At 46.6% G+C, this 15,650-nt stretch overlaps 1 protein-coding gene and 3 non-coding genes across 4 annotated transcripts; all 4 read left to right on the forward strand.

Moving 5' to 3' along the window:
• The first annotated feature begins 3,952 nt into the window (after window positions 1-3,952).
• Window positions 3,953-5,240, forward strand: ORYCUNV1R1564 (vomeronasal 1 receptor oryCunV1R1564). Its single transcript, XM_070074906.1, has one exon. It carries the CDS (start codon window positions 4,338-4,340, stop codon window positions 5,238-5,240), a length of 903 nt encoding a protein of 300 aa, XP_069931007.1. The 5' UTR covers window positions 3,953-4,337.
• A 5,387-nt stretch (window positions 5,241-10,627) lies between these two features.
• On the forward strand, window positions 10,628-10,700 carry TRNAA-AGC (transfer RNA alanine (anticodon AGC)). Its single transcript has one exon. It is a non-coding gene; the product is annotated as a tRNA-Ala (tRNA).
• A 1,449-nt stretch (window positions 10,701-12,149) lies between these two features.
• On the forward strand, window positions 12,150-12,222 carry TRNAV-AAC (transfer RNA valine (anticodon AAC)). The gene has a single exon. It is a non-coding gene; the product is annotated as a tRNA-Val (tRNA).
• A 2,018-nt stretch (window positions 12,223-14,240) lies between these two features.
• On the forward strand, window positions 14,241-14,313 carry TRNAA-AGC (transfer RNA alanine (anticodon AGC)). Its single transcript has one exon. It is a non-coding gene; the product is annotated as a tRNA-Ala (tRNA).
• Window positions 14,314-15,650: the final 1,337 nt, after the last annotated feature.

Here is a 15,650-nt window from a genome sequence, read left to right on the forward strand (position 1 = left end):
TAAAATATCCAGTTTATAATAATCCAAGATTATTTAACATATGAAGAAACGGGAAAATCATAATTTTCACAGAGGTGGAGGAGCGAGGCCAGGGTGGGGGTGAGGGGCCGGCACTGTGGCCTAATAGCTAAGCCTCTGCCTGTGGTGCTGGCTCCACTTCTGATCCAGCTCTCTGCTGTGGCCTGGGAAAGCAGTGGAAGATGGCCCAAATGCTTGAACCCCTGCATCCGTGTGGGAACCCAGAGGAGGTTCCTGGTTCCTGTTTCCTGGCTTCAGATCGGCCCAGCTCTGGCCCATGTGGCCATTTGGGAAGCGATCCAGCGATGGAAGATCTTTCTCCGTCTCTCCCTCTCTCTTCTGTAAATCTACCTCTCAAAAAAATCTTATTTTTATTTTCATGGAGGGAGGATAATCTATAGACACCAATATGTAAATTAAAGATGTATTTATTTGAGAGGCAGAGTTATGGAGAGAGAGACAGATTCTTCCTGCTGGTTCACTCCCCAAATGGCTACAGTGACTGGGGAGACTCATCAGTTACTGCAATCTTATACACACACAGACACAGACACAAATCTTTACTTACCTATTTATGTATGTAAAAGGAGAGAGACTGACAGAGAGCATTCACCAGCTGATCCACTCCCCAAGTGATTGCATTAGAAAGTGCTAATGGTAGTTAATCAAAGTGGCCTCTCGGTAATGTTTAATCCATTAGTCAATGTGTGTTCATCTTCTCACACGTACGAAGCAGACACTTGAGAAATCCATTGTTTGTTAGGAAATTCCTGACACCTACATTTCCTCTGTGTCTGTACAGAAGCTCCACAAACAGAGGCTGTGTGGCTGTGACCCAGTCGCACACTGGAGTTTGCAGGGAGCCCACACAGCACATGCAGGGGCTCTAAGAACTGAGCAGGAGAAATGTGAGTGAGGGACTGTGTCCCCAGCCCCAAGCAGGCCTGGCTGAGCCCAGTGGTCAGGGAGGTCCAGACAGCAGCAGAGGCCGCCGGGCTGTGCAGCTCAGGAGTGGGTAAGGAAACCCTGGGTCTGCCATCAGATCAGCTCCGCTGGGCCCTCCTCCTCCCACCTCCACTAACCTGGCACAGCTGCTCCTGTGGCTGGGACAGTGTCACCTGAACGTGAGGTCACTGTGTGTCCATGCAGGGCAGCACATTCCCTTGCAGCAGGGCCTGGGCTGGGCTCTGAGGAAGGGGGTGGGTGGGTGGGGATGAGAGCAGTGCCCCCAGGCAAGCCTGCACTGCAGGGGGTGCCCGGTGTCAGCCTGGCTGCTGCCTTCTCCTTGCTGTCTGCTGGACAGATGAGAAAGAGGCCATCTCTGAAAGGCTTGAGGGCCCCAGAGCTGATGGGTGATCCTGAGACCAAGGCCACACGGCACTCAGTGAGCTCTGGACCGTAACTGCAGAACTCGAGCATCCAGCGCAGTGGCATTATGACGCTTTGGAAGTGAACATTTAAAGAGCTAGACACACAGAGAAGGGCAGGCAAGATAAGGGACCTCCTCAGTGGGCTCTAAGTCCTGATTCCCTGCATGCAGGAAGCAGCACCAGCACCCAGGGGCCCCTCTTTTCTGGACATGACACCCCAAGGCAGCCCTGGACTCCAGCACTCAGTGACCTTGTGTGAGAAATGTAGAGTACTTTTTGAATGTTCAGAAGAGGGGGCCAGCACTCTGGTGTAGAGGGTGAAGCTGGCCATATGGGCTCCAGTTCAAGTCTTGGCTAATGGCCTGGGAAAGCAGCTGAAGAGGGCACACAAATGCTTGCGCCCCTGCACCCACATGAGAATTCAGAAATCGCTCCTGGCTCCTGGCTTTGGATAGTCCCAGCTCTGGCTGGTGAGGCCATTTGGGGACTGAACCAGTGGATGGAAGACCTTTTTCTCTGTCTCTCTCACTGTCTGTAACTCTACTTCTCAAATACATAAAATCCTTTTAAAAATTGCTAAATTATAGTAAACTAGGGGGAAAAACCTCTTTTTTGTAATTCACACACTGATGGGTAACTGACTTTTGGGAATCATTTGGGAAAAAACCCCAAGGTAGCCCAAAAATATACAAAACTCAACTCAATGAGAACAACAGAAATGCGAATGTATCTTTCTGTGCATACTTAGGCTTCTCTACTCACGACTGACTGAGTATAATTAAAATATATCAGCAGAAAAGTCAATAGACTGTGAAACTGGACATAAACTGTGCAACTAACCAACCTGAATGCTGTTCCTGATACAGTTTTTCAGAAATTAAAAAATGCTACAAGCTAAAAAAAAAAAATGTTGGCAAAGTGTCCATTGCTGACTCTACAATACTCCTTCCCAGTTGGTCCTGAGCATTGGTGGTGAGAGGAGGGTGGGACGAGAACATAATCAGGTCCCAGGAACCCAGAGCCCTCTGCACCTGCTCCTCACCCAGCTGCCTTCTGCTCATCAGGGCAGGTTCACCACAATTAGGACCAGGAGGATTCTGGGCTCAGCAAATGAGGGCCCAGCAGGGAGAGGGCAGAGCTGGCTCCAGGGGTCCACAGAGCACACAAGGAGCCTTTTCCCCTGGCAGAGCCAAACTCCTGACACTGACATGTTGACAGCAGTGAGAGTGTCCCTGAGCACTGGGACTCAGGGAAGGATAAAGAGGCCTGGCTGTGCTGCTCTCCACAGCTCCAGCCAGAGCCCCTGCACATGCTCAGGTGAGTGATGCTGAGTGCCAGGGGGGCTGCCCCAGGCAGGGCTGGTCAGGGGCAGGTGGGGAGAGGGAGGGTCTCAGCTCCCCTGTGCCTGTGGAAGAGGAAGGTGTGAGGACCCAGGGAGAGGATGGGGATCCCTTCCCAATGCACCCAGCAGTGTCTGCTTGTCTGGCCCTGGAGGGAGCCGCTGTGCAGCAGCACCACTGATGCTCTGAGCCCAGGGCTGCTGGGTTTCCCAGGCGTGAGGGAGGCTGGGGGCATCAGGCAGCAGTGGGCTTTCAGCCTGCAGTGGGGAGCTCTTCCCCCAGGCTCCCTGCCCTTCTGCACTCTCCCTCCCAGCACTGGGATTTTTGTAGTGTTTTAACTTAAATGTGTCTCTTCCTTTGGTGTCCTTTACTGTTTGGGGATAGGATATTGTTGGCTTCTTTTTTATTATTTCATTTTTTCTGAATTTCTCTTCCTTAGACTCACAACATAGCACAGTACCTAATTATAGGGAATTGAAAAAGTGTGACAACCAATGTGAGGACAATGACACTGACAACCGTTCTAAAACATCTGTCTTTTCTTGTTGCACTGCAGACATCCACTCAGGTAGTCCTCACTGTGGACCCAGCTGGGACAAAGCACTGACCTGTCCATAGATGAGAAGGTAGGGTCTGAGGGAGAGCAGGTTGTATGTCCAAGGCCATACCTAGGAACATTCTCTCAAGAAACAGAACAAGGACAAGGCAAGCAGGAGGGAAAAAAAAGTTTCTCACTGACCCCACCCAGAGTACAGTTGAACACAAGTCTTAGCTCTGCCAGTCAGTCCTGCCTGGGGTGAGGCTTGGCCCTTCTATCTCCTCCCTCCGTATTAACACACTTATCACTTCTTTGTGTTGGGAACACTCAAAATCCTCTCATCCAGGTACACAGAAACATGCAATTGATTGTTGCCAGTCATAGACATCTTGCTGTGCTATAGACATTAGAAGTTACTCCTATAAAGCTGCACCCTTCTACACATTAACCTACCTCCCTCCACACCTGTACCTCCCCCGCCCACACACACACCTTTTGCAGCCTCTGGTAACTGCTTTTCTGCTGTCTGCACACTTGAGATGACATTTTCGTTTCTACACGTAAGTAAGACTATGCAGGGCTTGACTTTTGTGCCTGGCTTATTGCCAGCTCTCATTGAGGACTGGTAACAAAGATGGAGAAGAGACACACCAGCACAGTCCAGTGGAGCAGGTTGTTGAGTGTGAGCCATGAAAAAGAAGGACTTCAGGGTTACAGCTTGGATCGACAGAGGTCATTGTCCCATGTTCAGCAGCTGTCTAGGAAAAAAGTCCTCATGCCCTTTTGGACACAAGGGACACAGAGTAGGCTTATTTGGGAAGGCTGGTGATGAACAAATACAGAATTTACATTTCAGTTTTAGTTGTCATCATCTTTGTGACAAAAAAAAGGAAGCAAGCAAGGAAGAGATGAAAGTCAATTTCAAAAGAGAAAAGAACTATGGGCGGTGTACTTTTTTCAGACCCTGCTATTAATCTAAACACAAAGAAAACTCACAGACCTGAACTTGGTCAGTTTTACGTCTTTGTGTTCCTCAAAAGGTTTCCCTCATTCCGTTGATGAAGTTGGGAGATGACTGGGATTGACGTCATCCACGGAATGATCTTCTTTTTTCTCGCTGGACCTGGAGTTGTGGGGAACTTCCTTTTGCTTGTGAGATATGTACATACTTTGGTCATGGGTCTTGAGAAAAAGCCCACAGACCTTGTCCTCATCCACTTGGCTGTTTCAAACATACTCATTATTTGCACCACAGGGATCAGAGACATAACCCCTGTCATTTATTTCAGAAATTTCCTAGGTGACATTGGTTGCAAAGCTGTGATTTACCTGAACAGGGTGGCTTGGAGCCTCTCCATCTGCACCACCTGCCTCCTCAGCATAGTCCAGGCCATCACTGTCAGTCCCAGGACCACCTGGTGGAGAAAGCTCAAACCCCGCACTGCCTGGCAGCTTCTTCCCTACCTCCTCCTCTTCTGGGTCTTTAGTCTTCTCATAAGCTCTAACCTGCTCCACTACATCACAGCAGTCAACAGCGTGAACGGGTCTGGAGTTAGAATGTATGTTAGGTATTGCTACATGCTACCAGCTGGGCGAATAGTCAGGTGGCTTTTCCTCTCCCTCATGGCCCTTCGGGACCTCACCTTTCAGAGTGCCATGGGCTGGAGCAGTGGGCACATGGCTCTCCATCTGTACAAACATCACAAGCGTGTCCTCTACCTCCAGAGCTTCAGGACTGCAAAACATTCCAGCCCAGAGGTCAGAGCTACTCAGAGCATTCTCATTCTCATGACCTGTTTCCTCTTCTCCTATTGGACAGATTTCATTTTCTCTTTCTACATAGGGTCCACCTTGACTGGGGATTCTACCATATTACATATTAAAATATTTCTAGAACTAGGTTATGCCAGTCTCAGCCCCTTTGTCCTGACCAGCAGGGATGTTCACTTTGCTGAATGCTGGAGAGCTCACTGAGGTGGGCAGGGAGCTGCTTCTGTACAGACTCTGCCAGGTACCGAGGATGTCTCTAGGGATTGCCTTTCTCTGTATGGATCACAATAGTAAATTCATCAAGGCTTACAAAAATACACTTTCATTTAATAAGAAGTCTGTACCAGGCAATCTAAGCCTGTTGAGGGGTTCTAGGAAGTGGGCAATCCAGATTCTCCCCAGACTCCCATTCTGCCTTCCCTGCCGTGTAGCTTGTGTCTTCTTGTTTGCACAGTTGGTGGTGTAGTTTAGTCAGCATTCTGATCATGAGGAAAAAGTGGAAGGTAACAGACAAAAACAGACCACATGTATTCTCTCTCTCTCTCTCTCTCTCTCTCTCTCTCTCTTACACACACACACACACACACATACACTCTTTAGGAAAACAAAACTTTTTTTAGAAACTTCCAGTAAATATTTGGATATTTTGTTAAACTACTAAATAGCCACCTCTAAATGCAAGGTTGATTGGGGAATGTTGTTTTCTACTGGCACATGTTCCTTCCACAAGATAACCCAGTAGGCCGCAGCTCTCTACCTGAAGTATGAGACTCGTGACCCTGGCCCTCTTGGGATTGGTCACTTTGGAAAGAGGGAGATGTGCGGTGAAGACTGTTCTTTTCTTGATCCTGGAATACGTGAACCTGTCTTCAGGAGCTCCTTTTTATTTCAGTTATGTCGTTAGCAAACACAGGCTGTTGTCAGACAATGTAATAATTATTTACTTGCTTATAACTGCACCTACCCATGCGGTTTATCCCTCGTCTCAGCTCTCAAAGTGTGCTGTGTAGGATCAGAGGCACATATTCACAGGGCAGAGGTCTGCTAAGGAGTTCACAAGGGTGGGTTCCTTCCAGGTGGGCTCCCACAGTCTCAGCAGGACTGATGGCCTCTCTGGGCTCCATTTTCCCATTCCCTGACCAAGAAGCTGGGGCTATCAACTGGTGGCTGTGGCCTGCCCTTTCCAGGACTGTGACGCATTTTTGGCCATGCTACGGGAAAAATCAGGGCACAAAACACCCAGTGAGTGTGCCTCACCTGTCTGTGACCACAGTTCTGTGCCCTCTGAACCAAGAGGGCAACAAAGTACAAAATAAGAGGATGTGTGGGGGCCATCCCAGCCCTCCCTTGCTCTGCATGAAGGTGCAAACAGTAAAGCATGGAGAATGTGAACAGTGATTTCTGAGGTTCCCTTTCATTTTCACCATGACAGAAATTGCTATCTTTGTTCTTTTAGATAATAGTCATTCCAACATGACATAACAGAATAAAAATAAAATAGGGTTGGGCATTGTGGCACAGCTTGTTAAGATACCACTTGGGCTGCCTGCGTCCCATTCAGTAGTACTGGTACTTATTCCACACTTCTGATTCAGTTTCCTGTTAATGTGTCTGGGAGGTAGCAGATAATGACCTGAGTACTCTGTTCCTGACACTCAGATGGAATTCTTGGCTCTTGGCTTTGGCCTGGCCCAGCCCCGGCTCTTATAAGCATTTTGGGAGTGAAATAATGGATTGAAAATATTCTTGGGGCCAGTGCTGTGGCACAGTGGGTTAACACCCTGGCCTGAGGCGCTGGCATCCCATATGGGTGCCAGTTCGAGACCCGGCTGCTCCACTTCCAATCCAGCTGTCTGCTTTGGCCTGAGATAGCAGTAGAAGATGGTTCAAGTTCTTGGGCCCCTGCACACATGTGGGAGACCTGGAAGAAGCTCTTGGCTCCTGGCTTTGGATTGGGATAGCTCTGGTCATTGCCACCAACTGTGGAGTGAACCAGCAGATGAAAGACTTCTCTCTCTCTCTGCCTCTCCTTCTCTCTCTGTGTAACTCTGACTTTCAAATAAATGAATAAATATTTTTTTTTAAAAAAAGAAAACATTCTTTCACTCTCTTGCTCTTTTTCTCTCTCCTTGTCACTCCACCTTTCATAAAAATACATAAATAAATACTTTTTTAAAAAAGAATACAAGTAAAATATAAAAGCCCTTATCTGTGGGACACTTTGCCTAAGAAATTTAAGGTGCTGTGTTTGCCTTTTACTCTGAATACTGCCCCTGCCCTCTCCTGTAAAGGGGGTGGGGGAGACGAGACCGGTAATGTGTTGATGACTGCCAGACAAGCACATGGGGGTTCATCTCCTAACTGTATCAACTCTTATACATTTGAACAATTTTCCTCAGAAGCTTATAAATTTGACATCTCAGCCACCCAAAAGACTGAAAGCGAATGTCTCTTTCTTTAAAAAAAAAAAGTTTATTTTCATCCACATGAAAGGCAGGGCTTTGGCTGGGCCAGGCAGAAGCCAGCGGCCAGGAACTCCATGGGGTCTCCCACAGGGGTGGCAGGGGCCCATCATCTCCCGCCTCCCAGAATGCATTAGCAGGAACCTGCATGGCAAACAGAGGCACCAAGGCCGGAACCAGCACTCTGATAGCAGGTGCAGGCCTGCTAAGCTGCAGCGTCACTCACTGGGTCACACAACAGCAGCCCCAGATTTCTTCACATGGATTACTCTGCTCACATGATTGAAACTGCTGTCCACCCTCTTACATTGTGATGTGGATGCTGAAGGGGTTGGATGGTATGAGGCTTCCGATCTCTCAGACAGAGATGCTATAAAGGGTCTACTCTTCTATTTACTCACACTCATTATTGTATTGATCACATAAGTCATCAAAGAACATTGTCTATGCATAATTTCAATTAAAAAAAAAAGCCCTACCCTACGAGCCTACTGTAAAATTAGGTAGGGAAAATAAATGTAAAAATGAGCCTTGGGGTTGGCATTGTGGCACAGGAGGTGAAACTGCCACCTTCAGTGCCAGCTTCTCACATGAGGGCTGGGTCATGAGCTGGCTGCTCTGCTTCTGACCCAGCTCCCTGCTAATGGTCTGGGAAAAACAACGGAAGATGGCCCAAGTGCTTGGGCCCCTGCTACCTCTGTGGGACCCGGGAAGAAGCTCCTGGCTCCTGGCTTGAGCCATTGCAGTCATCTGGGGAGTGAACCAGCAGATTGAGGATCTCTCTCTCTTTCTCTCCCTCTCTCTGTAACTCTTTCAAATAAATAAATCTTTAAAAATGAACCTTTATATAAATGATTCTTTTTTTTTTTTTTTTTTTTTTGTGGACAGGCAGAGTGGACAGTGAGAGACAGAGAAAGAGAGAAAGGTCTTCCTTTGCCGTTGGTTCACCCTCCAATGGCCGCCGTGGCCGGCACGCCAGGCTGATCCAAAGGCAGGAGCCAGGTGCTTATTCTCGTCTCCCATGGTGTGCAGTCCCAAGCACTTGGGCCATCCTCCACTGCACTCCCTGGCCACAGCAGAGAGGAAGAGGGGCAACCAGGACAGAATCTGGTGCCCCGACCCGGACTAGAACCCAGTGTGCCGGCGCTGCAAGGCGGAGGATTAGCCTAATGAGCCGTGGTGCCAGACATAAATGATTCTTTAAACCACTATCATCAATATTGTTAGAAATTGGGTCCTTTGTCTCCTTTTTAAATATCATACCAACATTTCATAATGAGCATAACTCTGGTGATTCTTATCATCTCAGGAGGTAACCTGAGACACTAACTAGAATGAGACTGGACATTTAAAAGCATCTCTTGGGACAGTATGAAAACTTAGACACAGAGTAACGTGTATTCTTGTTCCAGTGTTAAAAGCAGCAGCACACATGCTGGGATACCACTGACAGGTTTGAAACTACACTTCTATTTATTGCAAAGATACAGAATACGTAAAAGTCTCCTTCTCTATGGTTGACCAATAGTACAAATATATTTCAGATTCTGATTTTCTGAAGTTATGCAACTACTCCATTTAAGGAACCTTAAAGACATTCATTAGGAGGTATACTTTATTTCAGGAACAAACGATGCCCTAAGTTTTCTGAGGCAATACATAGGAAGAACTTAAAAAGAGAACTTGCATAGATCAAGCAACCTCAAGACTGGTTACCTACCCAAAGGAAATGAAATCTGTCAGTGAAGAGATCCCTGTCCTCCCATCTTCATGGCAGCTTTATTCCCAACAGCCAAGGCAGGGACACTAACTTATTGCCCACGAGCTAGTGAACGGAGAAGAAAGTGTGGTATAGACACACCATGCATGCCAGTTAGCCTTTCAGAGAGGTGGAATTCCGTCATTGCACCAGCATGGGTGAACCTGGGGGCATGATGTTCAGTGCAATCAAGCCACACAAATACACAGAGGCCACGTGATTTCTCTCACACGTGGGATCTAAAAAGCCCCACTCCCAGGAGCAGAAACTAGACTTGGGAGCAGATGGGGTTGGGGATGGGGTTAAAGATCTGAGGCGATGTTGGCAAAGGACAGACAATTCTGGTCACAGAGGAGGAAGTTGAAGAGATCTGTACAGTAGCATGACTAGAAATTCTTGAAAACTGCTGAGAAAATAGACTCCATTTGTTCCTGCCACACATGAAGCATGTGAGATCATGAGTGTGTGACCTAGTTTTTTTTCCAGCCATTCTACTACATGTACATGTATAGGAAGGCATCATGCATATTACATATAGAGTTATGTCAATTTGAAATAATATTTTTTTTAAATTTTATTTTAATTCACCAGAAAGGCACAGAGAGAATCTCCATCCGCTGGTTCACTCCCCAAATGGCCATAATGCCCAGGGCTGGGCCAGGCAGAAGCCAGGAGCCAGACACTTCACCCAGGTCTCCCATGTGGGTGGCAGGAGCCCAAGCACTTGGGCCATCATCCACAGCCTTTTCAGGCACATTAACAAGGATCTGGATCAGAAGCAGAGCAGCCGAGACAAGAACCATTGCCTATAGGGTTGTGGGCATTGTGGTGTAGGGGGTTAGGCCACAGCCACATAACCAGCCCCTAAAATGGGATTTTTTTAAACACATACCCACAAATGAAGATAAGTGTACACTGTGTGCCGTTTCCATGGTGCACTGATCATCATGCTTGCCTCTAGGCAGGTGTCCCTAGTTTAAATGCAGGTGGCTGCAACATGCTCTTTTGTCCCCTCCCTGGGCACTGACAGCCCAGTCCCGTTAACATCCAGATTAGGCAGGCTCTTTTAAGTGGCTGCTCCCCAGCTTCTCTCACCCAAAGTCTGCAAGGTCAAATTCCATTGAATTTCGGAGGTCCACTATTATCCAGGGTCCATTCTCCCCATTTGCTGTTTCCCCCTCTGCTGGTAGAGTCCTCCTCGAGACTGGCCTGGCCACTTTAGGGTAGATGCTCTCTGGTTTGAGTCCTGGATGCTCATGAACACCCTGGACCTTTTCTGAGCTCTAGGATGACCCTAAGAGCCGGCAAGGAGGTTCAGACATGGTTCACCCACTGCCCAGTGAAATAAAGAGGAGAGCCTGGCAGTGGGAGGGGAGTTAGCTCAGATGGTAGAGCACTCGCTTAGCATGCGAGAGGTGGTGGGATCGATGCCCACACTCTCCATCCTTCATGCTTTATTGCTTATCTCTCCAGTTATGATCCTTGGGCCAGACAAGGAGGGGCCTATGATTTCTCTTTGGTTGAGAGAAGCTGGTGTAACAAAAGGCTAGGACATACTCAGTTATTCTGCTCCCGGCTGCTTGCTGTAGTAGGGCCCAAAAGGCAGCACAGCCCTGCAAAAGGCAGGCTCTGCCACTGCATGGAACCCAGCTTTCTGGAAAGGGCGTGGGAAAGCAGAGCACAAGTGACCACTTGTTCTTTTGAGAGCCTGAGAGCAAGCCCAGAAGGTGGATTCTGATGTGAACTCCTTGGACAGACCTCTGCCTGGGAATATGTGCCTCTGATCCTGTACAATACACTTTGAAAACTTGACCAAATGATAAACCACCCAGGCCATGGGGTTGTACATTCCAGAAAACTCTGAATAGCATTCAATTTTCAAAGCAAAAGCTTTGAAAGTTGAAATCACGACAGAAAGCTGGTGAGTACTTGCAAGTCACACACATCTGAGCACTGCCTGCAAAAGCAATATGAGCCACACTGGACTGAAGAATGAACAGGGTCGTGACAGTGGGAGTGGCCAGAATATATCCCACATTATTCAGCACAGGTGGAACTTAACCCCTGTGAGAAATAGCAATCCATAGACACTGATGATGAGAAACACAGGTGATGGGATACAGGGTAAATGACATCAAGCAGTTGTAATGACGTTGAATGAGGGACACGCTCTCCTGAAATGGAAAGAAAGCCTGGAAGTCTCAGCAAAGGAATGGAAGATAAAAAGAAGACCAATCTTTCATTTCGGTTTAGTGGGCAAACCAGATCAAATAAAGCCAAGCAACCAAAAACAAAACAAAACAAAACAAAAACTTGATGGGCTCAGTGCCAGACCAGAAAGGACAAGGGAAGAGCCCCTGACTTGAGTAGGAAACAGTGACCAATCACAGCAACAGAAAGGAAATTTGTTTTTTACAAGTGAACATAATCTTAGAGCTCAGTGGGAAAAAATAATAAAAGATCAACCTTTACATGTTTGGAGAGCCAGAGAGAGGAAAGGAAGGATGAAAAAATATTTCAAGGCTTAATGGCTAAAAATTTCCCATATTTGGCAAAAGACATCATCCTACAAACTCAAGAATTTAAACCAACTTCAAGTAGGTTAAACTCAAAGAAATTACACATAGCACATCACAACCAGACTGCTAGAGATAAAGGGAAAAAAATGTTGAGAGCAGGCAGAGAAAAATGAGAACAACAATTTTAATGATGATGTTTTCCCATCAGAAAATATGAAGGCCAGAAGAAATGAAATAACCTTTTTTCAATGCTGACAGAAAAGATCAAGCCAGAATTGTATGTGTGACAAAAAGCACACAATTTGTATTCAGTCTATATTTAAACAATTCTGAACCCACATCCCCAAATGAAGGGAATCTTGTGCTATGTGTGGTTCCTGTGGTGTAGTGGTCATCACACTCACCTAACACGTGAGAGGTCCTCAGTTCAAAACCGGGTGGGAACACAGTGTTTTCTCCCCATCTCCCGGGAACCAGCAGCCCCGCCTGGGTCAGCACCCGGTTTTACGCTTTTTTAATTCTGCCGGCTCCCTGGCCGCTCCTCCCGCACGCAGTCAGGTTGTTCACGAATGGCTTTGTCCTTCTCAGTGTTCTAGGCCGCCCCAAGGCAGGGCGAAGTCACTTGGACACCGATCACCCACTGCTCATGCAAACAAGCAAAACTCACAGCCACTGGGGAACTAGCTCAGGTGGTAGAGCGCTTGCTTAGCATGTGAGAGGTGGTGGGATCGATGCCCACATTCTCCACGATGTGCTGTTTTACATACCAGTTTGGAGAAGTCGTGAAAATACCCATTTCAACGCTTCTCTGCATAGCAAGCTGCAGGCAGGACTGTGATGGTCTCCCATGCCTTCACTACACAGTGCAAAGCTTTGTGCTTTCTTTATTGGTTCAGGAGAACTGTGGTCACAAAAGAATAGGGCGCACTCAGGTAGCTGGCCGATTCACACTGCCCTGCCAAGGTGGCATACAGCTCCAGCTTCCTGGTCAGGGAGTGGGAAAGCAAACCACCCCATGATCCTACACAACACACTGCAGACTTTGAGAGCTGAGCCAAGTGCTAGGCCGCGTAGGCCACCGACTTGCACACATTCCAGATATAACTGCACAGCCTTGCAAAGGCCTTGGAAGTGGAGTTGACATGGAAAACATACCAGAAAGCAGGTGGAAATTTACCAATCTCACATATCTGGTGCACTGCTGTAAAAAACCATAGCAGTAACACCGGACAAAGGATTTCAAAAGCAAACAGTGTGCAGACCTCGAAGTGGCCTGGTTAGATCCCATATTACTCAGCATAGGAAATCTAATTCCTGTAGAAACGACAATCCATAGACATCGATGATAACACACAGATATTGGGATATTTGACAAATACCATCAAGTAGCTGTGATGATGTTGAAGAAGCAGGGACACGCTCTCCTGAAGTGGAGAGAAAGACAGGGAGTATCAGCAAAGGCATGGAAGATATAAAAGAAGACCAAGCAATGACTTTGGTTTAAACTAAAACTAAACCAGATTGAATAAAACCAAGCAAACTGCCTGAATAGAAAGGACAGAGGGAAGATCCAGTGAACTTCAAAGAAAAAAAGATGAACAGAACCTCAGGGATCGATAGAGAAATAAAAGATTTAACATTCACGTCTTCTTAGTACCAGTCCCAGATGATGAGAAGAAAGGGGTGAAAATTATTTGAACAGTTAATGGCTAAAAATTTCCAGATTTCTGAAAAAAAAAATCACCCTATATATTTGAGAATTTAAACCAAACTTAGGCAGGAAAAATTCAAAATAAATTTACATGAGACATCACAATCCAACTTCTAAAGAAAAATAAAGAATCTTGAAAACAGCCAGAGAAAAATGAGGGAGACAGCAATTTTAATGATGATGTTTTTCCTCTGGCATAGAGGCCAGAAAAAAAAAAGGAATAACGCTTTGAATGCTGCAAGAAAAAAAAGTCAAACCAGAATTGTATGTTTAGCAAAAATACACAATTTCTTCCTGGCTGATTTAAAATTGTATTACTTTCAAATATTGAATACATGTCTACAAATGAAGAGGAAACTACACATTCTAGCATCCTGGAGTGTACTGGTCATCATGCTCGCCTCACACTCGAGAGGTCCTGGGTTCAAAACTGGGCAGGAACAACCGAATCTTTTGCCCCCTCCTGGCAACTGACAGCACTGCCCCTGTCTACAGGGAGAGAACTCTCCTGTGGCCACTGCCCATTTTCTTCTCCTGCACAACTTCACAACGTTCACTCTCTCTGCTTCCCTTCCCCGAGGCTGAGTGCTCCTCACTCTTCCCCAGGCTGTTGTGCAGACGCTCTCTCAGTGTGTCCTGCTTGTCTTGAGCACATGTGACATTTCCTATACTCCAGGGCACTCTGGAGAGTGGCAGGCAATTTGCCAACACTGCTGCCAACTGTCCAGTGAAACAGAGATGGCACCTGCAGGTGGGGAATTAGCTCAGGTGGTAGAGCGCTTGCTTAGCATGCAAGAGGTGGTGGGATCGATGCCCACATTCTCCAGGCTTTATGTTTACATCGAGAGTTGGAAAAAATTAAGAAAACATTACAGTGAAAGCTTCACTGGTTAGCGACCTGCTGGCAGAAAAAGATGTGATGGATGATGGCCTCAAACATGTTCTCAATATAGTGCAAATGTACTTTTTCCCACTTGATCAAAATGAGCAGGGCACACTCAGTTGTTTTTTGCCTTGTAGCATGGCCAAATGTGCAGCACAGTCCTGGAAAGGGCAGGACACAGCCACCGGATGACAACCCTGGCCTTTTGATCAGGGAGCAAGAAAACAGATCCCTAAGTGACCATTGGTTCTTCTGAGAGTGGGGAGTACACACAAAAGCTGGACCCCTTTGTGAACTGCCCTGTGAACAGGCACCTCTGATCCTACACAACACTTCAAAGGCTTTGAGAGCTGAGCCGAGTGATAAACCTCTTAGGCCACTGGCTGGCACATGTTCCAGAGAACTGTAAACAGTATTGCAAAGGCTTTGGAAATGGAGCTGACACTGAAACCACACCAGAAGGCTGGTGGGTACTTGCAAGCCACACACATCTGGTGCACTGCCTGCAAAAACAGCAGTAACATTGGAAAAAAATTTAAAGGGGAAACAAGATCAAGACAAAGTGGCTAGGAGACATCCCACATAACTCAACACAGGGAGAACTAGGAAATCCTAATTCCTGTAAGAAATGACATTCTATAGACACTTATTACGTGAAGACATGGGGACTGGGATATTTGACAGATACCATCAACAAGTGTGATGATGCTCCAGGAAGCAAGGACACACTCTCCTAAAACGGGCAGAGGAATAGAAGATTAAAAGGAGACCAGGCTGCAATTCTGGTTTACTCTGTAAGCCAGATCAAATAACACCAACCAACAACAACAACCAAAAACCAGATGGGCGGAGTGCCAGAAACTGAACAAACAGAAAATTTACCAATCACACTGACAGAAAAATAAACCTGTTGTTGAATACGAACAGAACATCAGTGACCAACAGGGAAATGATAAAACATCTTACATTCACATGATTTTAGTACCAGAAGAAGAGCCAAAAAGGAGGTAAAATTGGAGAGCTGATGGCTAAAAACTTGCCGTGTTTAGCAAAAGACATCATCCTACGTGCTTAAATATACCACAAGCAGGATAAGCTCAAAGAAATTTACATACAGTAGGACATAATCAACCTGCTAAAGAAAAAGAAAGGATGTTGAAAACGACCCATGAATGATTATTCATGATTATTTTTTTCATCAGAAGCCCCCTTACTGACAACAAGGTACAGAAACAATCAAAGTGCCTGTTGTCTGATGACTGAATAAAGCAAATATGGTA

This window comes from Oryctolagus cuniculus, chromosome 5, assembly GCF_964237555.1.
Source record: "Oryctolagus cuniculus chromosome 5, mOryCun1.1, whole genome shotgun sequence".
Lineage (NCBI taxonomy): Eukaryota > Metazoa > Chordata > Mammalia > Lagomorpha > Leporidae > Oryctolagus > Oryctolagus cuniculus.